This window comes from Sphaeramia orbicularis, chromosome 13 (genome assembly GCF_902148855.1).
Source record: "Sphaeramia orbicularis chromosome 13, fSphaOr1.1, whole genome shotgun sequence".
Lineage (NCBI taxonomy): Eukaryota > Metazoa > Chordata > Actinopteri > Kurtiformes > Apogonidae > Sphaeramia > Sphaeramia orbicularis.
Window position 1 is genome coordinate 16,229,285 of NC_043969.1, and position 27,069 is coordinate 16,256,353.

The 27,069-nt window shown below is 35.1% G+C and overlaps 1 protein-coding gene across 12 annotated transcripts in view; it reads left to right on the forward strand.

Moving 5' to 3' along the window:
- Window positions 1-27,069, forward strand: part of kirrel3b (kirre like nephrin family adhesion molecule 3b) — a 319,395-nt gene that overhangs the window by 193,615 nt on the left and 98,711 nt on the right. For all 12 annotated transcript variants that reach the window (XM_030152030.1, XM_030152029.1, XM_030152038.1 and 9 more), the window contains one exon: window positions 9,719-9,868. In XM_030152030.1, the coding sequence (XP_030007890.1) occupies window positions 9,719-9,868 (150 nt within the window). The remainder of the gene's footprint in view (window positions 1-9,718; window positions 9,869-27,069) is intronic.

Genomic DNA, 27,069 nt, shown 5'->3' on the forward strand with positions numbered 1-27,069 from the left:
AATGTTATTTTTTGCGCTAAAACAAAGAAAAAAAATTGAAGTTTGTATTATTTATAGGCATAATGGAGTATTTTTGTTCTCATATCAAAGCAAGAAAAAAATATGGAGTCATTATTTTTTGTAGGTTATTATGCTATTATTATTTGACTGTAAATCATATTGGTCTGTATGTGGAACCTGAATTAAAATGAGTTCCACAGCCTTGACTGTGGAATTTTTGCACATTGCAAATTCATCCCATGGGTTTTAAACACGTTTCTTTACTTCAGAAATTAAATGCATGGATATTTTTGGAACTCCTTAGAAAAAAAAAAAATTGTGCCTAATTTTCTTAAGACATTTTAGGTTGTTCATATTTATTCAGGTTATTCACATTTTATTGTTACAGGATAGTTTGTAAATGTAAACATTTCCATAATTTAATGTTATTTTTTGCGCTAAAACAAAGAAAAAAAATTCGAAGTTTGTATTATTTATAGGCATAATGTAATATTTTTGTTCTCACATTAAAGCAAGAAGAAAATATGGAGTCATTATTTTTTGTAGGTTATTATGCTATTATTATTTGACTGTAAATCATATTGGTCTGTATGTGGAACCTGAATTAAAATGAGTTCCACAGCCTTGACTGTGGAATTTTTGCACATTGCAAATTCATCCCATGGGTTTTAAACACGTGTCTACTTCAGAAATTAAATGCTTGGATATTTTTGGAACTCCTTAGAAAAAAAAAAAATTGTGCTTAATTTTCTTAAGACATTTTAGGTTGATCATATTTATTCAGGTTATTCGCATTTTATTGTTACAGGATAGTTTGTAAATGTAAACATTTCCATAATTTAATGTTATTTTTTGCGCTAAAACAAAGAAAAAAAATTTGAAGTTTGTATTATTTATAGGCATAATGTAATATTTTTGTTCTCACATTAAAGCAAGAAGAAAATATGGAGTCATTATTTTTTGTAGGTTATTATGCTATTATTATTTGACTGTAAATCATATTGGTCTGTATGTGGAACCTGAACTAAAATGAGTTCCACAGCCTTGACTGTGGAATTTTTGCACATTGCAAATTCATCCCATGGGTTTTAAACACGTGTCTACTTCAGAAATTAAATGCTTGGATATTTTTGGAACTCCTTAGAAAAAAAAAAAAATTGTGCTTAATTTTCTTAAGACATTTTAGGTTGTTCATATTTGTTCAGGTTATTCACATTTTATTGTTACAGGATAGTTTGTAAATGTAAACATTTCCATAATTTAATGTTATTTTTTGCGCTAAAACAAAGAAAAAAAATTCGAAGTTTGTATTATTTATAGGCATAATGTAATATTTTTGTTCTCACATTAAAGCAAGAAGAAAATATGGAGTCATTATTTTTTGTAGGTTATTATGCTATTATTATTTGACTGTAAATCATATTGGTCTGTATGTGGAACCTGAATTAAAATGAGTTCCACAGCCTTGACTGTGGAATTTTTGCACATTGCAAATTTATCCCATGGGTTTTAAACACGTGTCTACTTCAGAAATTAAATGCTTGGATATTTTTGGAACTCCTTAGAAAAAAAAAAAAAATTGTGCTTAATTTTCTTAAGACATTTTAGGTTGTTCATATTTATTCAGGTTATTCGCATTTTATTGTTACAGGATAGTTTGTAAATGTAAACATTTCCATAATTTAATGTTATTTTTTGCACTAAAACAAAGAAAAAAATTGAAGTTTGTATTATTTATATGCATAATGTAATATTTTTGTTCTCATATCAAAGCAAGAAAAAAATATGGAGTCATTATTTTTTGTAGGTTATTATGCTATTATTATTTGACTGTAGGATTAATGGATCAACAGCTATTAAAACAGTTTAGATCAGTAGATGGTTTTGGTCGTCGGGGTTTTATGCGTTAAAAATATATATATTTAGACTCATAGAAATTACAGCCTAAGATGTCTGTACAATCAACGGCATGATACGGGCCTATAGCTGAGTACTGTTCCACTGAGACGGATGACTTTTAGAAAATTAACCACTCTGCAGCTGTCCTTTTTCATCACAACTGCTTACATAAACAAGCAATGCATATTCTGGTGAAAGAAGTGACGGTACATCCACTGCGAGATGAACACACAATGAAAGGAAAGTGGCAGCTGTATACATAAAAAGTGCGACGAATCAAATGTTGCATGGAGCATTTCAATAATATAGGTCTGCTCGGCTATTCATAGAAAGAAGCTGCGTCTGCAACGACGTGCTCCGCCTGGGACCTATTTCCTTTCACGGGAGCAGTGATTAAACCGAGAGAACTCTTTCACCATTCAACGCAAGAAATCACAACACAAAAGGCAATGATTCCTATCTGTCCCCGCATTTCCTATTCATTCCCTTTTGTGTCACTGTTTTCCACTCTAATTAAAGAAAAGCAAAGTAGCCCCACACCAGCGAAAAAACATACCAATCAATGTCATGAATATGCATGAAAGAGAGTATATGTCTGCAGCGCGTGACGATGGTGACGGCAGATACAGCTGCTACACAACATTCATTAGTGTTTATATAATTTTTTATATTTTCTTAATTTTTGCGCATTTTGTTCATTGTTTTTCGTCATTTGTGTTCATTTAATTTTTGTATTTTCTTCATGTTTGTGCATTTTGTTCATTATTTTCTACATTTTTGTCCATTTGTTCATCATTAACTTCATTTGTGTTCATTTAATTTTATATTTTCTTCATTTTTGTGCATTTTGTTCATTATTTTCTTCATTTGTGTTCATTTAATTTATGTATTTTCTTCATTTTTGTGCATTTTGTTCATTATTTTCTTCATTTGTGTTTATCTATTTTTTATATTTTCTTCATTTTTGTGCATTTGTTCATTACTAACTTCATTTGTGTTCATTTAATTTTATATTTTCTTCATTTTTGTGCATTTTGTTCATTATTTTCTTCATTTGTGTTTATTTATTTTTTATATTTTCTTCATTTTTGTGCAATTGTTCCTTATTAACTTCATTTGTGTTCATTTAATTTTATATTTTCTTCATTTTTGTGCAATTTGTTCATTATTTTCTTCATTTTTGTGCATTTGTTCATTATTAACTTCATTTGTGTTCATTTAAATTTATATTTTCTTCATTTCTGTGCATTTTGTTCATTATTTTTCATCATTTGTGTTCATTTTATTTTTTTATTTTCTTCATTTTTGTGCATTTTGTTCATTATTTTCTTCATTTGTTTATTTATTTTTTTTATATTTTCTTCATTTTTTTGCATTTTATTCATTATTTACTTCATGTGTGTTCATTTAATTTTACATTTTCTTCATTTTTGTGCATTTTATTCATTATTTTTCGTCATTTGTGTTCATTTAATTTTTGTATTTTCTTCATTTTTGTGCATTTTGTTCATTATTTTCATTTGTGTTTATTTTTTTTTTATATTTTCTTCATTTTTGTGCATTTGTTCATTATTAACTTCATTTGTGTTCATTTAATTTTATATTTTCTTCATTTTTGTGCATTTTGTTCATTATTTTCTTCATTTGTGTCCATTCAATTTCTGTATTTTCATCATTTTTGTGCATTTTATTCATTTTTTCCTTCATTTGTTTTCATTTAATTCCTGTATTTTTGTCATTTTCGTGCATTTTGTTCATTTTTCCTTCATTTGTGTTCATGATGTGAATCCACTCCTCCTTCTGATTGGACCAAACCCCCACCCCACCCCACCCCACCCCCTGATCACAACCAAAATTTAATCATTTCTTCCTTGTGCCAGTATCAACATTTCCTTAAAATTTCATGAAAATCCGTCCATAACTTTTTCAGTTATCTTGCTAATATACAAACAAACAAACATGCACGCACACAAAGCAAAGCAATCACAATATCTTTTTTAAGATTCAAAGGTTGTACACGTGTATGGTCGCAGAATGATCTCTTGAGGAAAAGCTGAAAGCACAAACCATGTGCTACTCTTGACTCTCATGAGGGAAAACTGAATGCTGGTCACCTGTTCGGAGCTACAGATTACCTGTTTTCTGGCCCCTGGTGGCTCCCATGTGTGAAACATATTCTGGGTGAATGCTATAAATCACTAAGCCATGCAATAATTGTCTGTACGGCTCCACATACACACCTATTCACACACGTACGTACACCATTGATCCAGCCTGAAGACAAATCCATTCCCCCCTGATGGATTCATTACTCCTTAATGGGCCTATTTTACATTGTTTGCTTTGAGTAACACATTGTGTCTTTGAAATTCGCTGATATCTAAGATCAATGGCCCTTTATAGGAACACATCACACGTGAAGAGGTGATCAGTCTTCGTGTCTGCCACTACAAATTCAGTCATATTGACAAAATGCATGATCGTGGAAGTTACAAGGTGGCATAAACACATTATGATGTTTATATACTTCGAAAATTAGATTATAAAATCCTATCATTTACTATCAACCGCAAATGCAAATTACTTTTCCTTTTTGGATCCAACAAATGCACAGAGATGAAACTGGAACAGGGCCATTTCCTCACACAGCAAAATTATTCTTAGTTTGCCAGAGGCACAGATGAGGTAATTGGCCACATCATCTGTTTGTGTAACGGAAATTTACACGGCTTATACCTTGCTGCAATTAGGACAAGCAAAACAAAAGCTCATCTGAAGGAAAATCTGCGTCTGTGGTAGGTCCAGTAACGACGTGGACCGCAGTCAACTCAAGGTCACCTTTTATCTTTCACAATGTGCAGTGATCATTGCCCTTGCGCTACGCTGTGGCCTTATTGCATTGAATCTCATCAATGAACATAAAATTGAAGCAAAATGGTTCTCTGAGTGACCTTGGGCACATAATGATGCATTCTCTATTTTAGCTATGATTCTCAGCATGAAATAGCAGGAGCCCCTTTTTAGTCACTGGTTATTAATGTTATTAATGGAAGCTTTTAGTTGTGTTCAGTTCCCTGTAAAGCCTATCACATTTACAAAGTGCATTACAGCAGCTGAGCTTTCAGTCACTAGAGCAGCGGTTCCCAACCTTTTTTAGCTCGTGACCCCATTTTAACATCACAAATTTCTGCCGACCCCAGACATTCAAAACAGAGACTTTTTTTTTTTTTTTTTTCTAAAATTAATTTGTTTTTGATCATGTAATAGTTTGCTATACTATGTCAACAAATAAACGTTAATTTTAGATGACATTTAGGCTACATAATATAACACTGGTCAACAACAAATTTATTGTTTAAGTTTTTTGAGCTGATTTAGGATAATTTTGGTGTGCTGAATCCAAAAATCACATTAATTTTGCTCAATCAGGTCAACTTTCTGAACTATGCTACATATTGGCTTTTTAACATTTTTGCTTACATTTATGGGCATTTTCACATCATATGATACAAATTTCTTTTATATTTCTTGCAATAAACGAGTTCTGAAGATTTTACTTTTGCCAATTTATGATTAATGTTTTTTTTAATATTACAGGTGAATGAAATGGCTTCGACTAGAACGCAGGTGTCAAACATGCGGCCCGGGGGCCAAATTCGGCCCGCCAAAGGGTCCAGTCTGGCCCCTCGTATGAATTTGTGAAATGCAAAAATTACACTGAAGATATTAACAATCAAGAATGTTAAAATCATTTTAGGTCAATTCAATCTAAAGTGGGTCAGACCAGTAAAATACTATCATAATAGCCTATAAATAATGAAAACCATTTTTTACTCCTTTGTTTTAGTGTAAAAACAGCAAAATTACACAAATGTTGACATTTACAGACTAGCCTTTTACAAAAAATGTGAATAACCTGAACAAAAAGGTCTTAAGTATGTGGAATTTTAACAATATTCTGTCTGTTATTCAATGTTGTGTGTATTTGTAGATCCACTGTGATCTGTAAGTTGTGATTCACATGTATAAATGATGAATGAAGGCGTAATATTGTTAAAATTGCAATTAATTTTCTTAAGAACTTCCGTGTTGTTCATGTTTCTTCATGTTATGTTCGACTGCAGTTCGTACATATAAACATTTTCATTAAGGAATTTTACTTTTTTCACTCAAAAACAGAGAAAACATTGGAGTTGACATTATTTATCAGTTCTTATCCTGTGATTTATATTATTTTACTGGTCCGGCCCACTTCAGATCATATTAGGCTGCATGTGGCCCCTGAACTAAAAGGAGTTTGACAACCCTGGACTAGAAGATCTTGCAAAAATAAGCCTGACGTATTCTGCTACATCTGCGGTGAATACACCATTGTACCAAACAGGAATCAAGTCACAAGTTTCATAAAATGTGCTTACCGATCTTATTTTGGTATTAATTATTGTATTTTGTGAGAAGATCAATTTTTTCAAAATCAAATTAGCAAAAAAACCTAACCTGATTGAAAAAAAACAGATGTTATTTTTGGATTTAGCGGTGCAAAATGGTCCTAATTCAGTTGAAAAATCCTAGACAACTTGCAAAAAACATTTTTTTGTAACCCAGTGTAATGTATATAATGCACCTTTTTGGTGTCTGCTTCTCAGTTTCTTTTGGAGATATCTTAGCAGAGCCAGGCAGGTGAAGAAATCTTTCCATTTTCTGTTTGGTCCGGTTTTCTGGCTGCAGGTTGAAGTGTAGTAATGCACGCGGTCACATGATCGGGTCAATCAAGATATGCCTTCTCAGATATTATATCCTGCATTTTATTTGAACTTGATTTTAATTAGGAAAAGTGTGTGGTGTTTTAATTATAATGAAACAGATATTGAATCATTAATACATATTTTTTATTACTTTTTTTTTTTTTTTTTTTTTATCAATTATTAGAAATTTCATGTGACCTCATTTGAATTCCAGGCAACCCCACATGGGGTCATGACCCCGAGGTTGAAAAGCTGCACTAGAGGGTATTTTATGGCTGGGATAAGATAAGATAAGATAAGATAAGATAAGATAAGATAAGATAAGATAAGATAAGATAAGATAAGATAAGATAAGATAAGGTCAGGTCAGGTCAGGTCAGGTAAGATAAGATAAAAGATATTCATTTATTAGTCTCATAAGGGGAAATTCCAAATTTACAGCAGCAATTGTGGAGTACAAACAAAGCACACAAGAGCAAAAAAGTGCAAAATCAAAAATAAAGACAAATCAAAAAAGCTATAAACACTATTTACAGATGTGCACGTGCTCATCAGGCCACAGGTTGGATAGGGGTCATACTCATATGTACACCTATACACACATAATTATAAATATGTAAAAAGTAAAATTAAGAAACAAATAGATGCATTTAATCACCAATGCGTTTCTTATTGTACTTTATCTTGCCAGCTCATTTATTTTATCTTTCTTTGTCTATATTTGATCCATTTCTAATGTTTATGTTTAGTTTTGTTTTAGTCTGCCGGCCTCCTACTATATAGACTCTTAAGATTAAAGGCTCCACGTAGGAGGATGAAATGCAGAGAGCGGTTTAATCAACTGTAACTCACCCCACCAGCATAAAATGAGGCCTGCTTCATGCTCTATTAAAGGCAACTTCAATGAAGCAACAGTCAGTAATTGGACTTAAGGCACATGATGTTTTCTGCACCAGTCACATTCAAGGACTTTAAAGCTGTTACTAGACTGCCCAGTCTGTTATGTTTTTTACAGCACTAAAACATATAACCATTCTTTAAAACCTTTATAGCAAAAAAGTCTTGGAGTGTTTGGGGATCTCTGAAGTGAACATGAGTCACTGGCTAGCTGTTAGTGAGAAATCAATATTTTATTCCCCAACAGTTATTGGCAATTTCCCAACAGTTGGATGAGTACTGACAGACTTTGGAAGTGACAAGTGTGTGAGTCTAAAGTGTGAAGCTTCTTTTTACATAGTACAAAATTGGAAAAAAAAAAAAAAAAAAAGGCGCTGTGAAAGAGTCTGGCCTTGTTTTTCCAGCGAAACTTCCCCCAATCCTCACCACTCGTTTCATCATAAATCAATTACTTAAAGGGATTGTGGAAGTTTAAAGCAAGGCAGGATATTCTCCACAGCATGAGCAAACGTTCTCATTTCACACAATATGCTATACACCCAATAATTATAAGGTACATAAGGAGTGAGAAGAAGAGAAGAGAGATCTTTAAAGAAGAGCGATTTCAAAGCATGAAGAACCGCCTATAAAACTTCCCAGTCAAACCCATTCTTCTTCCTGCTTATACGCCCCCGTGGACGAACGCCGCGCACTACACGCTCTCAATGCATATTTCGATAACAGTTGAGGGGATATCTTTAAAACTATCTTGCTTGACTTGTGTAAAATGCCAAGGTCTCTTGGATATTGCTCTGCTTTCTTGCATTATTAAACTATAAATCATTTCACAGAGCAATGCTGAAGCAACTCAAACTCTTGCTGTTTGTGTTTACGGATGCAGTAAAACATCATTCTCCAGAATGCAGCAGCCTCACCAGTAACTCATTAACATTGCCAGGAGTACTGTAAAACCACGCTGCATGAATCATGTTGTAAGTTTATATTAAATTGTATTACACCTAAAAAAAAGGGTAAAAACTCTAGTCATTTGCGAGGTATCCTTTTTCTCACCTGCCAGTTGAAATACATTCATGCAACCTTGTTATACAACCTAAAGCTATTGTTTCATATTTTAACATGGATGCATTTGTTTATGAGTTAAACAATATTGTACAAATGTCAGAATCAGAATACTTTAGAAATTCCGGGGGGATATTAGTGGGTGTTACAGTCGCTCCATTCAGGTATAATAAAAAGTAGCAGGAAAGAAATGATCAATACAACAGAAAAAAAAAAAAAATTAATAAGAATATATATATGTCTTTGGGACACATGTTTTGGTCATGTCCATCTTTGTATAGTTTTTGGTACTCAATCTTCCAATCACTTTCAGCGATACCTGGCAAAACACTGCAGCCTGACCCTTTGATAGGCATTTTCGGTGTAGCTAGGGATGATCGAAACTTGTCCCATCTCCACAAAAATGCAGTTTTTTTGGTATTTTTCTGCAGAATGTGAACTGACAGAACTGTGATTTGATTTTTGTTGATTGTTCAAAACTACCTGTCAGGAAAAGTGCAATACTAATGTTTAAAATACATTTAGTAATATTAATAATTCATTTTATTTTCTATTTGATTTATAGCAGCAGAAGTACATTCCTGTTTTTCTCTATTCAATTGTGTCCAAAAATTGGGGGAACATCTTTCAAAAATTAATAAATATATTAAAGACATTTTGAGGGGTTTTCTTTCTTCCCGTACCGAACCGAAAAAAAAAAAAAAAAAAACGAACCGTGGCTTTCAAAACCGAAAATGTACCGAACCGAAAATTTTGTTTACCGTTACAGGCCTAGTAATCAGTCTGTTACTGAACATGCTCCTGTGTTCCTGACCAGCATGTCATGGAGTGGGTGAGTGGAGTTGTCCGATATTGTCTTGATTTTGGACAACATTCACCTCTCTGATACCACAGCTCCACCCCCACAACATTAACGGCCTTGTGGATCAGCTTATTGAGACTGAAATGTCTCTGTAGCTATTGCTAATCTGCATTGTTTATTTATTTAGATGGATTGGATGTTCCTATGTCTATGCAAAGCTTTAACATAGTAAATTTACCTTCATTCATGTGACAAATCCGTGTTGTTGTGTTATTTAGACGCTCATTTCCACTGGTCTAATGTGTTTGCGTTGCAGGCTACCCCCGTTACACAGTGATTGGAGACCACGGTTCAGGGGAGCATCATCTGCGAATCCAGCGCGTTGAGCTGATGGATGACGCTGTGTTTGAGTGCCAGGCCGTCCAGGCTGCCATGAGGTCCCGCCCCGCCCGCCTCACTGTTCTGGGTAAGTCCTCTTTAAACACAGACGCAGACAAGCAGCACTGCCGACCCACTCCAGCCGCTGAGGTGCAACTCGTGCAAATGGCTTAATCAGTTTTTAATTGGTCTTTGAATGTTTCACGGGAATTCCCAAATGTTTCTAATGTGCTTTAATTACTTGTTCTCAGGTTAGCGTAATCAACTACTGAGATAGAGCCTGAAATAGTGAATAGTATTTATTTTACATTGTGTCCTGATTAGTGTTGGGAGGAACATGTTACAAAAATAATGCATTACAGTAACAGATTACTTTTTGCTGTAACACAGTAGTGTAAGCCATTACTAATCAATTTTCAGTAATATTTTACTTGGTACATGTTCAACTGCGCTTGCGTTAAAACACACTTTTCGCCCATAATTTAACACTTTCGTGCATGAATTATGAGAACCTTAAGAGCCCTATCAGCCCACCCCTGGGCTGAAAAAATTATATTAATATTCATCTACTATAAAAATATAACAAATCATGACAATGGATGTTTTTTTCAACTTTTGCTCAAAGTTTAGACCCTAATGTTAATAAAAGTACATCAAAAGTGTATTTTAGTGCAAACTTTAATGTTCAAACATGATTTTTAATCTTTGTGGGGTGAAATATACGCTATTAAAAATCTCCGACACGAACAATTAATTTACGCATATCATCGTCAATCCAGCCGAAAAAAAACAGGCGAGGATAAAAAATTCTAATTTCTCTTTTAGTTTGTTACAGTTTATTCAGGCATAGTAATAGATACAATATTTTAGACAATGGGAATAGATTCTGTGAGGTCTCTAAATGTCCATAGACACCAAGAACATCCTTATGAACCTTATTATTATAAGTATTATAAGTAATTCTTCATTTACTTTGGGTATGTCTTTTTAGGCATTTTTCCCCTGAAAATATGGTCAGGGTTAAACAGGTTAATCAAGATTGTTTTTTTCCTGAGTGTTTTTATTCAGAAAATATGGTCAGGGTTAAACAGGTTAATCAAGATTGTTTTTTTCCTGAGTGTTTTTATTCCTCTTTAGGCATGGAAAAAAAATGCAATGGATTTTTTTATGAACCTGTTATTCATGAAGTTACAAAAATGTCCTCTCAGCTGGACACCATGGGTTTAATTTTAGAAGCAAAGAAATATGTATTTACTGATATACTGTGAGAAAACTATGAAATAAAATCATTTTTAATGCTCTTTTAATGCTGCTGATCTGATGTTGTCTCACATTTAACATATCTGCATGGAGATAATACACCCCCCCCCAAAAAACAAAACAAAACAAAACAAAAAAAAACTCTTGACTTAATTACAGTGTAATAACAATTAGCAATCTTTTTTTACACCCAAACATGTTACAATAGATCCGGTTTATCTAGAACAGCAAAGTTACACTAATGGTATGAATGTCAGTGTATGGGACGATGTATAAGCGTCCACTGTGTTGGCAGATATGGAACTAAAACAGGGGTGTCCAAACTTTTTTTAAAGAGGGCCAGATCTGATAATGTGGACATTGCCAGGGGCCAGTGGTCCCTTCGGACATTTTTTAAACAGTAAAAATTACATATAAAAGCGATAATTTTAAAAACAACTTTATTTTCATTGTCAAAATATCATTTTTTTTAAATGGCAATGTAACCAAATCTAAGCCACTCAGGTGTGAACAAATTAAAAAAAAAAAAAAAAAAAAACATTTCTGCCTTCCTTTCACATATGGAGTCAGATAACATAGAACAAACCATGTGGAGTATCTTAAACGTCCAAGAAGTTGATAAAAATCTTAACCCCACATTCATTTTAAACATGACTTATATGAGTCATCATTACTCATATATTACTCAGTAATGCAAAGTCTGTTAACATTTAAGATGAAAACATATGACTCTTACTCTTGTCTTTCACAAAATCATTCAGAAAGTAATATTTTGTGTCACATCTACAAGTACATAACACCAGCAATTATAGGCAACTAACCTGGCAACTTGGTAGCTTGCCTTGGTGGTGAATTCATTGAACTCCCAGGTTCACATGAAGAGTCACTGTTGTGAGTTTAAAGCAGCCTGAATTTGCTTCACTTTTTCGGAGCGCTCACTCCCTGCTAGCTTGTTGTATGCGTTAGCATGTTTTGTCTGCTCGTGTCTCTTTACGTTGAATTCCTTAAACAAGACAACAGTCTCTTGACAAATTAGGGAAACACAATCACCTCGATTTTCAGTGAAAAAAAATTGTAATTCCCATCTCTCCTGGAAGCGGCGGCCCTCACTGTCAACTTCCGTTTTTTTTATTTACAGGCGCCATGGTTAGAAATTAGCGAAAAAGGTTCACGGCAAAGTCACAGATCCAGATAGAGTTAGAGTGGTGCTGCCACCATGAGGTGAAAGGAGGAACTGCATTTTGAACCTTTTATGATTCATGTACTCGGTTCAACAGTCCAAGCGGGCCATAAATAATACATTATAAAACCCAAGCTGTGGGCCGTATAAAATCTGACCGCGGGCCGTGATTGGCCCCCGGGCCGGACTTTGGACATGCCTGAACTAAAACAACAAAATCCATGACTTTATAAGAGAACAGCCTTGAACAGCTGTCTACTGTTGTCTATGGATTTTCCCATTCAAGTTAGCATCGAGCTAGCAATCTTTTTCCCATTCATTTAAATGTATAATGCTAAGGCAATGAACATAACTGGGACATATTTTGTACGTATGTTGCAGTTTTACAGTGAGTCTCAAGTAAAAGATTTAGACAGAAGTTTTCGGCGTCCGGCTTTTCTTGGGAAACCTGTTGTCTATCTGCCGAGCTAATCGCTACACGCACACAAGCAGGGGCAGAAGAATAGGAGTTAGAATAAAACGACATTAACATGAGATAAAAAAAAAATTGTCGGCGTTATTTAATGAATGTGTTAACGCGATAATAATGCGTTAACTTGCCCAGCCCTAGTTTTTTTTTTTTTTTTTTTTTTTTTACAGTGTTGATAAAACCTTTTTTACTAAAATGGCAGAAATACAAATATCTCACCATCTTGAATTCCATAAATCCTCTGGTAAAACAGTTGATTGAGTGTGTTTGTTATCTTCTTCCTTTAGTAAATTCCGACAATAGCATCCATATTTGTACTGAAACCGTCATGAAGCAACCAACTTTCCCCAAAGTTAAGCGTTAATTATGAAATATGTCTAAACTTCTACAGACCCTTACACTTCCACTTTAATTTCCTTGCCTCCGTTTTCATTATCAAGCTTCAGAGGTTACTGGTTCTTAATTACATTTCACTGGGTTATCATTTCTTGTTGCTATTTCTGCCTTATTGGTTAGTTTTAGTCGCATGAGGCCATCCAGCCCCAGACTTATGTCTCTTTCTTGGGCTTTTCAAACTTCCTGCTGCTTTCCCTCTTCTTCCTCCTCCTCCTCCTCTTCCTCCTCTCACAACTGAAGAACAGGCTGTCTTTGCAGAGATAGCTAGAGTCGATGACAGAGCAAGAGGAGAAGAAGAGAAAAGAATGAGGAGGGAAAAAAGGGAGTATAGAGAGAGTCGTCTGCCACGCAATATCCTCACCACGAGCGACTGATCCGCCTTATTGATCTAGCCTAATGAAAAGTGAAACTAACGATTTGTAGGGGAGACGGCAGCAGGAGAAAAAAAAAAAAAAAAGAGAGAGAGAGAGAGAGAGAGGGGGGAAGACAAATTGTGGCATAACGTTTCTCTGCCTGTCAAGCCCCCTGCAAATGGATATGAGTGAATAATTATGGAGGCTTCTACCGAGCTAAAAATGTCTGTTGCGACTGCACTACCTTCTACCGTCCGACATTCGCTATTGTTCAACTCTCTCCAAGTTTTGAAGGAGTGCTTTTACGAGAAACTTTGTCATTTGATCGCAGAGCCAAGGACGGGCTCGAGGAGTCACTGACAACTGAAGATGTGTATCCTTAAACATCAGCAAGGTCGTCATCTACAGATTTGATCCTTTCAGCCACTTAAACTTCCTACTTAGACATCAACATTGCAATACGCAGTGAAATATTATATTTATTTATTTATTTATTTTTTTTTTACCTTCTGGATATCCTTGGGTGTTTTCAGAAGTTTGAAATGCTCATTTCTTTTAACTCTTAAAGACCCAGCTCTACTTTTGTGGCAGTTCCTAGATACATTTTTCTCTCTATTTAACCTTTCTTAAGTGATTTATCTCCGTTTATTCTAATGTTGTCCTCTATAATTAGCATTTTTCACTGTAAATCACGTATTTTCCTATATTTGATTCAGATATTCATGAAAACTCAGAGTTAATTCAAAGGTTATTATATCAAAACTGGAAACTAATGAAGAAAAAGTGAGTTTTGCAGCAAAGATATCATTAGCTGAAAATAAACCATGTGTCTCCATCCACTGTTTTTTTCTCTGTTTAGCCTTTCTTAAGAGATTTATCTCCTTTTTTTTTTTTTTTTTTTTAAATCATATTATCCTCTATAATTTGCATTTTTCACTGTAAATCATGTATTTTCCTATATTTGATTTAGATATTCATGAAAACTCACAGTTAATTCAAAACTGATTATATCCAAACTGAAAAAAGTGAGTTTTGCAGCAAATATATCATTAGCTGAACATAAACCATGCGTCTCCATCCACTGTCATCGATCCAACTCCATGGGTTTTACTGGTGAATCAATGTTGCAGATGATGATGGTGTTTCCATGGTAACTACAGAGCCTTTGAACGTCCAAATGGGTCATATCTGATGGCCATGAAAAGATGATAAACTGTATTTTACACCAATTTACATGGATTGGTAGAATTAGTGGATCAACAGGTATTAAACAGTTTAGATCAGTAGATGGTTTTGGTTTGGGTCTTAATGGGTTAATGTTTTTCTCTATTTATCCTTCCTTAAGTAATATATCTCTTTTTTTATCATATTATCCTCTATAATTTTCATTTTTCACTGTAAATCATGTACTGTCCTATATTTAATTTCCTATGTTTGTTGTAGATATTCATGTAAACTCACAGTTAATTCAAAATTTGCAGAAAAAAAGTGAGTTTTGCAGCAAATATATCATTAACTGAACATAAACCATGCATCTCCATCCACTGTTATTGATCCAACTCCATGGGTTTTACTGGTGAATCAATGCTGTAGAACAGGGGTGTCAAACTCATTTTAGTTCAGGGGCCACATTCAGCCCAATTTCATCTCAAGTGGGCCGGACCAGTAAAATAATAACAGTGAAAAAAGTTAAATTATATTATGATCAGGTTTACAGCAACAAAGTTTCCTTAAAAATCTGAATAACATGAGTAACTTGAATTGTCTTAAGAGAAAAAAGTGCAGTTTTAACAATATTCTGCCTCAGTTTATCAGTTTATCATTTACACATGTGCATTACAATCACATAAAACATTTAGTAACAGGTAGAATATTGGTAAAATTGCATTTACTTTTCTTGAGACATTTCCGTTTGTACAGGTTATTCACATGTTTTGTAAGAGTATGATTTGATAATGTAAAGATTTTCATGTAATTTTACTTTTTTACACCAAAAAAACAAAGAGAAAATTTGGGGCTGTCATTATTTATAGCTTATTATTACAATATTTTACTGGTCTGACCCACTTGAAATCTAGCTGTATAACGGTAACTGTAATTGGACTATATGTGTCTGTATGTGGAACCTGAATTAAAATGATTTTGACACCACTGATTACCTCCGCCAAGGAGGTTATGTTATTGCCAGGGTTTGTTTGTTTGTCTGTCTGTCGGTCTGTTTGTCTGTCCGTTAGTGTGCAACATAACTCAAAAAGTTATGGACAGATTTTGATGAAATTTTCAGGGTTTGTTGGAATAAGGGATAAGGAAGAAATGATTAAATCTTGGTGGTGATCGGGGGTGGGGGGGCCCACGGGGGGCCCATTTCCAACAAACCCTGAAAATTTCATCAAAATCTTTCCATAACTTTTTGAGTTATGTTGCACACTAACGGACAGACAAACAAACAAACAAACCCTGGCAAAAACATAACCTCCTTGGCGTGGGGGGGCCCACGGGGGGGGGGCACTGATCAGCCTTGGCGGAGGTCTGCGCTCTCCGAGTGCTTCTTGTTGTTAATATCTTCAGTGTAATTTTTGCATTTCACAAATTCATCCCGTGGGCTGGATTGGACCCTTTGGCGGGCCGGATTTGGCCCCCGGGCCGCATGTTTGACACCTGTCCTGTAGAAGATGACAGTGTTTCCACATTCACTACGGAGCCTTAGAGCATCCAAATGTGTCATATCTGATGACCATGAAAAGATGACAAACTGTATTTTGCACCAGTTATTTACATGAATTAATAGAATTAGCAGATCAACAGTTATTAAACATTTCAGATCAGTAGATGCTTTTGGTTAATGGTAGAAGTTTGGGTCTTTACGGGTTAAGACCAGGGATGCAACAGAGTACACAACAGATGCACTTTTTGTGTTTTTGTCTTTCTTTTTTCTTCTTTTTGTTTGTTTTATTCACCGTAACACTGCGCCTTCCTGATTTGGCAACTCTTACACAAACTACTCAAAGTAATTAAAACAGAGGAACAAATTATTTCCAAATGTTTGGCTTTGGACTGCAGACGACATACAGCAGCGACAGCGGAGGAGCACAACTGTATTTAAACACCTAATCAGCAACGTGAAAGGGAAAGCCTTTATTACTTATTTGGTTGATTGAGGGTGAGAGAGTTTATCATGCCTCGCCATAAGCCTGAATTGAAGGTGTTTGTTTAATCCACTGCCGCGCTAGCTGACTCCTGAATGCACTGCCGGGGCGAACTCCAGACTGACACACACATAAGGCAATGCAGGAAATATATGCAAGGCCTGTGTCACTGCAAACTCCAAGCTGTCAATTACTTGCCAGTGGTGACAGAGTGTGTCTATCGACTTGGAAGGCAGCTTCAGCACCACACACCTTTGCGCACACACATGCATAGGCACATATGCTTAACGGCGCTCCCAAATCCACCAATACACACACACACACATACACACATACACACACACACACAGCCTCGCTTCTCTGAGCTGACAGCAAAATAAATCTAAAACTCTTCCTACCGTCTTTCATAACTCATATCACCACATACTCCTCCATGTGCCATATCAGAAGAACTTCTTTCCTCTTGACTTTGATAAACTTGGAAGTAACAATACAAATATTTAAGAACACAGAGAAACAGTTATGTATTGACTTTGACAAAGACTAGATAATACATGTTTTACTTTGTCCTTGAAAGGTGCATCGCCCTGTTGAATCAAACATGTTTTCTTGCGGTCTGTTTTATTTCTAAGGACTAAAGTAGGATTACTTTGTTTTGTTGCATATTTGAAACCAATATATTTTCCTCATGTATTTCTTATTTTACAAAATGATGTGCCTTTGAACATACTCTAAAATTTGACAATGAGAGAAAATTTTTTCCATAATTTATTTAAACTTTCACACAAAATTTTACATTTCAAGGTCTTGAAAAGAACATTTTCAAGGTCTGAAAAACTTGGAAGTAACACAATGTAAATATTTAAGAACACAGAGAAACAGTTATGTATTGACTTTGACAAAGACTAGATAATACATGTTTTACTTTGTCCTTGAAAGGCACATCGCCCTGTTGAATCAAACATGTATGTGTGACCTGTTCCCTTTTAGAAGAAAATATTTAATACAAGGTGCTTGAGCAGGTCTTGAAAGTCTTTAAACGTATGTAATTTTGAGATGTTATTATTATATTTGTTCAAACAAAGTTGTACCAGGCATTAAAATGACCAAGAAATTGAAGAAAACAAGGGGTGGTCTACTAATTTATATGAGTTTTTCATGTTTTCTTGCAGTCTGTTTTATTTCTAAGGACTAAAGTAGGATTACTTTGTTTTGTTGCATATTTGAAACTAATATATTTTCCTCATGTGTTTCTTATCTTACAAAATTATGTGCCTTTGAACATACTTTAAAATTCGACTATGAGAGAACATTTTTTCCATAATTTATTTAAACTTTTACACAAAATTTCACTTTTCAAGGTCTTGAAAAGAACATTTTCAAGGTCTGATAAACTTGGAAGTAACACAATATAAATATTTAAGAACACAGAGAAACAGTTATGTATTGACTTTGACAAAGACTAGATAATACAGATTTTACTTTGTCCTTGAAAGACGCATCGCCCTGTTGAATCAAACATGTATGTGTGACCTGTTCCCTTTTAGAAGAAAATATTTAATACAAGGTGCTTGAGCAGGTCTTGAAAGTCTTAAAACGTATAGAATTTTGAAATGTTATTATTATATTTGTTTAAATAAATGTACCTTTAGTTGTACCAGGCATTAAAATGACCAATAAATTGAAGAAAACAAGGGGTGGTCTAATAATTTATGAGTTTTTCATGTTTTCTTGCAGTCTGTTTTATTTCTAAGGACTAAAGTAGGATTACTTTGTTTTATTGCATATTTGAAACTAATATGTTTTCCTCATGTATTTCTTATCTTACAAAATTATGTGCCTTTGAATATATTCTAAAATTCGACTATGAGAGAAAATTTCTTCCATAATTTACTTAGACTTTCACATGAAATTCCAGACTTTACAAGGTCTGGAAAACCTTGAAAAGGGAACAGGTAACCCATACATGTTTGATTCAACAGGGCAATGCGCCTTTCAAGGACAAAGTAAAACATGTATTATCTAGTCCTTGTCAAAGTCAGTACGTAACCTTGAAAATGTTGTTTTCCAGACCTTGAAAAGTCTGGAATTTTGTGTGAAAGTCTAAATAAATTGTGGGAAAAAAATTTCTCTCATAGTTGAATTTTAAAGTATGCTCAAAGGCACAAAGGCCTACCCCTCTGTTTTTGTGTGGACACATGAAGGGCTAGTGTTGTCCTGATTCTTGATTAGACAGAGAGGAAGAGCTAAGGCGGAGGGCTGTATTACCCTCGAAACGGAGATTTTCCAGGACCACACTACAAACGGAGGGGTGGGAGAAATTTCCCATAATTCTGTTCAAATCATTGGCAAGATGGAGGTAAACACAGCAAAAAAAGTGCATCAGTGTGTGTTGTAAGTTTTAAGAATGAAAACACAGGTTCGCAGTTTGCTCGTCTGGGGAAAGATCTGACCCCCCTGTTTATTTGACACTCTTTTATATATGGGTGTTATACAACCAGAGGCGATTTCTCATAGACTGCAAGGGAGGCCCGGCTTCCCCTAAAATTACAAAAATTAAATGGTTAAATATGTACGGTTGTGTTGACATTTCATTGACTACAAATGTGTTAGAACATGTTCATCTCCAAGATGACTTCGTTCAGAATCGGCTTTATCACAAATCAATGGACTCGATGTTGTTCACTTCTCATACATTCCCGTTGCGCTGTTTTCTCATTCGATCTCTGCTCAGTGCATTTGTCCGTACACTGCGGGCGTCTCTGGACTTCAATGGGACTGAGTGGAACAGTTTTTTTCATTGCCTCAAAACTGGACGGTAATTGGATAAATGCCACGATGTTGTCCCGCCCCCGGACGCCGGGTGTCTTTGGGGGTGAATGGAGCTGTGGGTGGAGCTCGGCCGGGCTGGACGCCAGAATCCCACGTGCTGATTAGAGGATCAGTCGAAAGGCTGAATCCCGTTTGATTGACAGCTAGTTTGAGATCTCCTCCTTCACTGACACAGTTCAGTTTAATACCGTTGCGCATTCTGCTGTGAAATCAGAGAAACCACTACGAAATTACTCGTTCATTTCTTACACTGTAAATAAAACACATTCATTGTACTTCCTTGTTTCAATTTAACATAATTTCAGCGTTTTCTTGTTTCAGTTACATAATTTAATCATCTCTTGTTCGAGTTTAATATAATTTTGTAGATAGTTAAATCAATCAAACTGTCGGCTAGGTCGGAGTGAAAGGAGCATCTGTAGTTTACACCCACAACACACTGGGCCAAGGCCGTCTGAGCAGCCCAGCTCTGCTGGACATTCAGAGGACACTGGTCCAGTCCCTGGAAAAGGTGCCTACTGGGTACGATAAGGTCACTGAGCATTTTCTTAAAAACGAACAGAGGGCCGAATGTATGTTTAAATAACTTGACTTTTTTTTTTTTTTTTTTTTTTTGATGTAAGCTGACATTGAGCTTCCCCTGTCTGAAAGACGAGCAGCCGCCACTGTATACAACAGTTGCACATCTCTTTTTCTATCATTCACATTTAACCTTGTGTGGTAGTACTTTACAACACAGGTTGGAATGTAGATTTAAAGAGACTCCATCACTATCAACAAGTATGCAATCGGGACCTTATTCGTATGTCCTCTTCACTTTATCCTCAGGGCTTAAGGATGCTATAGCATTTACACATTTATTCCTCTTTCTCTCTTAGACGGCATTACACATCTTCACTACTCACTACTGTCTAAAATGCCACTTCTTAAATACCAGACCCGGGCCAATTTGTTTAAAACACCAAGGGGTCTACAATTAACAACCGTCTGTTGGTGAGTGAGATTCCCCAAACCACAAATCACACATTAAACATCAAAATATCTCAGAGAGAGCCCATATTCTACTCACAGCAAGGCATGATGAGACTGTGACTGTAGATATAATTGGCGAGGAAACATCTCTTACCTTGTTTAGGAGCCTTAGACACAGTGTCACCACGTCTCGTCTGCTCACAGACCCAGGCCTCTTCTGATCCTGTTCGTGATGCCAAATGTTGTAAGTTTTAAAAATGAACACACAGGTTCGCAGTTTGCTCGTCTGGGGAAAGATCTGACCCCCCCTGTTTATTTGACGCTCTTTTATACATGGGTGTCATACAACAGTTGCACATCCTTTACAACCATAAAAGGAATAGTGTTGCACTTTCTGTGTGCGTGACAGACCTCCTTTGCCAAATACGATGTTACCAGATTATTGACTTTGTTTTGACCATGGCTTGGTGAGACCATTCCCTGATTTCCATTCCCATCCATCGGCCTATTGCGAAGGTCATGGTGACCTGTACAATAGTTGGAATGAAACCTTGTCAAAACACTTTTTTTTTTTTTTATTAGTGATAGTTAACAAGACAATGTGGACAGAAAAACAACAACAACACATAAACAAAGGGAAACTCAAACAAATAAACAAACTAGAAAAGCACTCGGAGAGCGCAGACCTCCGCCAAGCGCAAAAATTCCCCATATAATCAGTGATACAAATCCTACATTTATTTTTTTAAAATAAAATCCGCCTTCTGGATCAGATCTGGATCAGCCTTTGAAATGTGATAGAGGACCCCATTGTCAATTCCTGAGTAAAATTTCATGAGTTTTGGTCAATAATTAAGTGAGATATTGGGAAACGAAAATTTTGGCCCCATTTACCACAATGTTAACGAAAATTTCAAAGTGATCCAGAATCCAGGATTTCTTCCGGATCACCCCCAAAAGTTAATCATTTCTTCCTTATCCCATTTCCAACAAACCCTGAAAATTTCATCAAAATCTGTCAATAACTTTTTGAGTTATGTTGCACACTAACGGACAGACAAACAAACAGACAGACAAACAAACCCTGGCAAAAACATAACCTCCTTCGCGGAGGTAACAAACCAAAAACAACAACAATGATAGAGTATTGACAAACAATAACATCATATTACAAAGAAAAAGATCATAAATGTAAATAGCAACTAAACCCTATAGCTTGGTTAGGGGTGACAGGGAAAAGGGGAAGAGGGGGGTGTAAATGAAAGTGAGAAAGAGAGAGGGGGGAGTGAGGGGGAAAATAATAGTTGTTATAATCATACAAAAATATTTAATAATACCAGTAGCCTAATTTGGTAGAATTATTGTGGCAGCAGTAGCGGCGGAGACAGTCACAATACTACTAGTTAAACTAGAAAAGCACTCGGAGAGCGCAGACCTCCGCCAAGCGCAAAAATTCCCCACATAATCGGTGATACAAATCCTACATTTATTTTTTAAAATAAAATCCGCCTTCTGGATCAGATCCGGATCAGCCTTCGAAATGTGATAGAGGACCCCATTGTCAATTCCTGAGTTAAATTTCATGAGTTTTGGTCAATAATTAAGTGAGATATTGGGAAATGAAAATTTTGGCCCCATTTACCACAATGTTAACGAAAATTTCAAAGTGATCCAGAATCCAGGATTTCTTCCGGATGACCCCCAAAAGTTAATCATTTCTTCCTTATCCCATTTCCAACAAACCCTGAAAATTTCATCAAAATCAGTCAATAACTTTTTGAGTTATGTTGCACACTAACGGACAGACAAACAAACAGACAGACAAACAAACCCTGGCAAAAACATAACCTCCTTGGCGGAGGTAATAATTTAATATTTGTAACAATGTATTTGTATCAGTTACTATCTGTTTTGAGTTTATATGAATCAATTTAAATTAATATGGCTATGGGGGGGTGGGGGGTGGAACCACAGCCCAAGGATGAGACCAGCCATGGCTAGTCAAAGGGTACCCATCTCCTTTGTTTGTTGTTTTTTTTTTGTTTGTTTGTTTTTTTTGTTTTGTTTTTTTTATTTTGTTGTTCAATGTAGACCTAGTCCACTCTGCATTTGGACCTTGTCAAAACACTTAAAAGGAAATGAAGTAAAACAGATGGTGGAATGGATACTACCAGATAGGAAAATGAGAATCACAACATTAAATACTACCATATGTGATGAAAGACACAAACAAATGTACGCATTTTCTTCGTAAACAACTTAATCATTTGATCGACTGTTTAAGGTCATTTCAATGTGTTATAGATCGCATTTCTACTGTTTATAGTTGATAGCCGCAAAAAGATGACCAAAGCTCATGCAACAGAGATGGTTACAGCTACTCACGGCATGGTGAAATCTTTCGGAAAAAAAGTTGTTGCATCTGTTAATAGCGGCATCGATGACTACTGATAATGTAACAGGTCTCGAAGGGTCGTCCCATTTCATAGGGGAATGTTTCAACCCCTACCCCTTGCGGCTCTGTTTCAAGGGGTAGTGCCAAGTGCAAGGGCCAAGGGGGAGGGTTAAGGGGTGAATTGGGATTGGGCCAAGGTAAGGTCTGGGGTGGGGTGGGGGGGGGTTGCAGTTTTGAAAAAAGCCTGGAAAAAGTCCAGAATTTTTCTTTGGATAAAAAATAATCACCCTGTTAGTAAGAACCAGAACCTGTAGTTTTGATTGACTGCTGATGAAATTATACTGCCAGTTCAACAAACAGCTGAAGAGGAAAAAAAAAAAACAAAGAAGGGGGGTGAATGCATATAGGGCACATGTGTCAAACATGCGGCCAAACCGGCCCGCCAAAGGTTCCAATCCGGCCTGTGGGATGAATTTGTAAAGTGCAAGTTAGGACAGCAAACTCAAAAATAATATCATACTAACCTATAAATAATGACAACACCAATTTTTTCTCTTTGTTTGAGTGCAAAAAACATTAAATTATGAAAATGTTTACATTAACAAACTATCCTTTAACAATAAAATGTGAATAACCTGAACAAATATGAACAACCAGAAAATGTCTAAAGAAAATTAAGTGCAATTTTAACAATATTTTGCCTGTTATTAAATGTTTTGTGCCTTTGTAGATCTGATCTGTAATGTATATATACAGGGTGGGGAAGCAAAATTTACAATGAACATTTAGTTGTTTTTTCTCAGCAGGCACTACGTCAATTGTTTTGAAACCAAACATATATTGATGTCATAATCATTTTAACTAACAAACAACTAATTTTAACATTTTAACTTTTAATAAACTAATTGGTCATACACTGTCTTTCAATCCCTGCCTCAAAATATTGTAAATTTTGTTTCCCCACCCTGTATAAATCATAAGTCGAGGCCTAATATTGATAAAACTGTACTTATATTTCTTAACAAATTCCATTTTTTTCAGGTTATTCACATCCTTTTTGTTTGGATAGTTTGTAAATGTCAATACTGGCATAACTGAATGTTGTTTTTTGCACTAAAACAATTTGGAGTTTATTGGCTATCATGCTATTATTTTACTGGTCCGGCCCACTTCAGATTAAATTTGGCTGTATGCGGCCCCCGAAAGAAAATGAGTTTGACTCCCCTGATATAGAGGAAAATGCATCAAAACGAATGGAAGCCACTGACGCTCCATCCATCCATCTAGCCATCAAAAAACTCTGCAAACACACTGATGGTGAACTTAACCCATTTGAGCGTCGATATGGCTCGCAGGCTTGCACTCACATGCCAAAGGAGAATCAAGGTCTTGTGAATTAGTCATGAAGGAAGAGAATGGAGGGTTTCAGGTCCAAAAAGACCCCTGAGGCTAATTATATCCCTTGCAGCAAGTTGGCAATGCTCCAGACCTTTGCTCTAATCTGTCTACCTCAGGTTAGGGACCGCAAGAACAAAGCAGAAGGAAATCACAGTTGTTTGATTAAGGTCTTCAGCTTTTTTTTTTTTTTTCCTCCATCTTTGTCATAAATAAATATGGGACGCAATGAATGAATTATGAAGCCTTTTGACTCATTGCTGACACTTTAATAAATCAGTCACTCTCTTTTGTTGATGGCTCTATCTCACTGAAGTCCATTTTCCATTACATTTTCTTTCATTTTAAAATACTCAAGTCAAAGAATATACACTTTAATACAAAGTCATTACATAAACACTTCATCAACTACAGAGACTTTGTGTGCATATGCGGTATTTTTGACAGATGTTTCCCTGTTTATTTATTTTTTTCCGCTATGGTGGAGGGTCATGGAGTTAATATATCTAACTGTGCTTCTGATCAGAGAAAAAGCAGGAAATGTTTTTGAGAGTTTAACACTGCTCAGAGTGCGGAAAGAGAATTTGTAAGGTTCTGCACTTAATTGGACAGAAATATTTCAGCCTTCTGTCATGTATTGTGATGGCTTGTAGTTAAGGTCATAACTCCTTATATATTAAAAATACTCAAAATAGATATGTTGTTATAAGTGTAATCTGTGGCTTGACTTGGTTCCATGGGTTTAAACATTATTTTTATGAAAGAATCTGCATCTTCTTTGCATTTAGTGATCTCCACAAACTCCTGAAACCTTTAGCGCCAGGGTTAAAGTCATTAGCATTAAAAGTCGTCAAATAGATTTTGTGAAAATCAAGGCCTTAAATGGCATTAAAAAGCATTAACCCTTTCATGCATAGCGGTCTACTCCAGTGGACAGGTATTCTATAGCTGTTCTCTTGTATATTCATGGGTTTTGTTGTTTTAGTTCCATATCAGCTGACACAATGAACACTTATGCACCATCCCATACACTGACATTCATACCGTTACTGTAACTTTGCTGTTTTTGATAAACCTGATCTGCAGTAACATGTTTGAGTGTAAATCAATTGCTTGCTATTGTTATTAGACTTTAAAAATAATAATGTAAAATAATATAAATAATGTAAAAGTTTTTTTGTTTGCATATTATCTCCATGAAGTGAGTAATGACTAGTATTAGTTTATGTTACAATGTGAGAAAACATCTTATTAGCATCGTTAAAAATGTTTTTTATTTCATAGATTTCACACAGTATATCAGTAAATACATGTTTCTTTGCTTCAAAAACTGAGTTGACAAAGCTGAGTGGACATTTTTTGCAACTCCATGAAAAATAGGTTCATAAAAAAAAATTTCAATTGTTTTTTTTTTTTTTTTTTTTTTTCATGCCTAAAGAGGAATAAACAGTTGGGGAAAAAAAAAAAAATCTAGATTAAGGCTTTCCTAATTCATGCATGAAAGGGTTAAATTCAATGTCCAGAGGCATTAAAACATTAAATACACTTGATGGAGTAAAAAAAAACATTGTTATTATATAAACATTTAATAATTTTGATCGGAAGTATAGTGTGATGATCGACAGGTGGCTATTGTTTATGGCTGATATACAAAGTCACAACACCAGATGCTTGGAATGTGACGTGCTGTGAGCGCGCTCATGCTGTGGCGAAAAGAGTGGAGGGAATATTAGCAAATGTTGGAAAAATGGGAAAATGCAAGTTGCAACAGAAGCGGTTGGAGGAGGAACTATTCAGAACCTGGTTAAAATCTGCTGATGGTAAACCGTCATTGCATTGGTTAGTTTCGCTATCATCATGCTTCAAAGATGGTTTATACTTAATTTCGCTCAACATTGATGATGTTTTTTTTTTTTTTTTTTGCCCCCCCCCCCCCTTTTTTTTTATTCATGATTATTCATGCATGAATTATGAGAACCTTAATCAAGATTTTTTTCCTGAGTGTTTTTATCGCTCTTTAGACATACAAAAAAAAATGCAGTTGATTTTTTATGAACCTATTTTTCACGTAGTTATAAAAATGTCCACTCAGCTGGACACCATGCGTTTAATTTTAGAAGCGAAGAAACATGGTTTTACTGACATACTGCAAGAAAACTGAAATAAAAATATTTTTAATGTTGCTAATCTGATGTTTTCTCACATTTTACATACCTCCATGGAGATAATATGGACAAAAAAACAAAAAAAAAAACAAAACAAAACTGTTAATTACAGTCTAATAACACTTAGCATTTTTTTTTTTTTTTTTTACACTTAAACATGTTAGTGCAGATCAGGTTTATCTCGAACAGTAAAGTTACAGTAAAGGTATGAATGTCAGTGTATGGGATGATACATAAGCATCCACTGTGTCTGCTGATATGGAATTAAAACAACAAAACCCATGAAAATACAGGATACATATATATATATATATATATATATATATATATATATATATATATATATATATATATATATACATATATATATATATATATATATATATACATACCTTTAAACAGCTGTCCACTGTAGTGACCACCATGCATGAAAGGGTTAAATGTTCTACCTCTAAATTTCTAAAATATTTTTCATGCTCTGACTGTAAATAACATTTTTTTCCCCAACACTAACCATCTACTTCCTTCACAGCTCACTTAGAAAGACAAATCCCCTATTAAACTTTAAAGAAATGCTGATGTTTATATCTGAAATCAACATGAACAGGACATCTTACAGCTGTAGCCATGATGCGTCCCGATATTTTTGTCCGTATTGTTTATAAACATCAATATTTCTTTAAAGTTTAATGGGAGATTTTTCTTCCTAAATGAGATGTGAAGAAA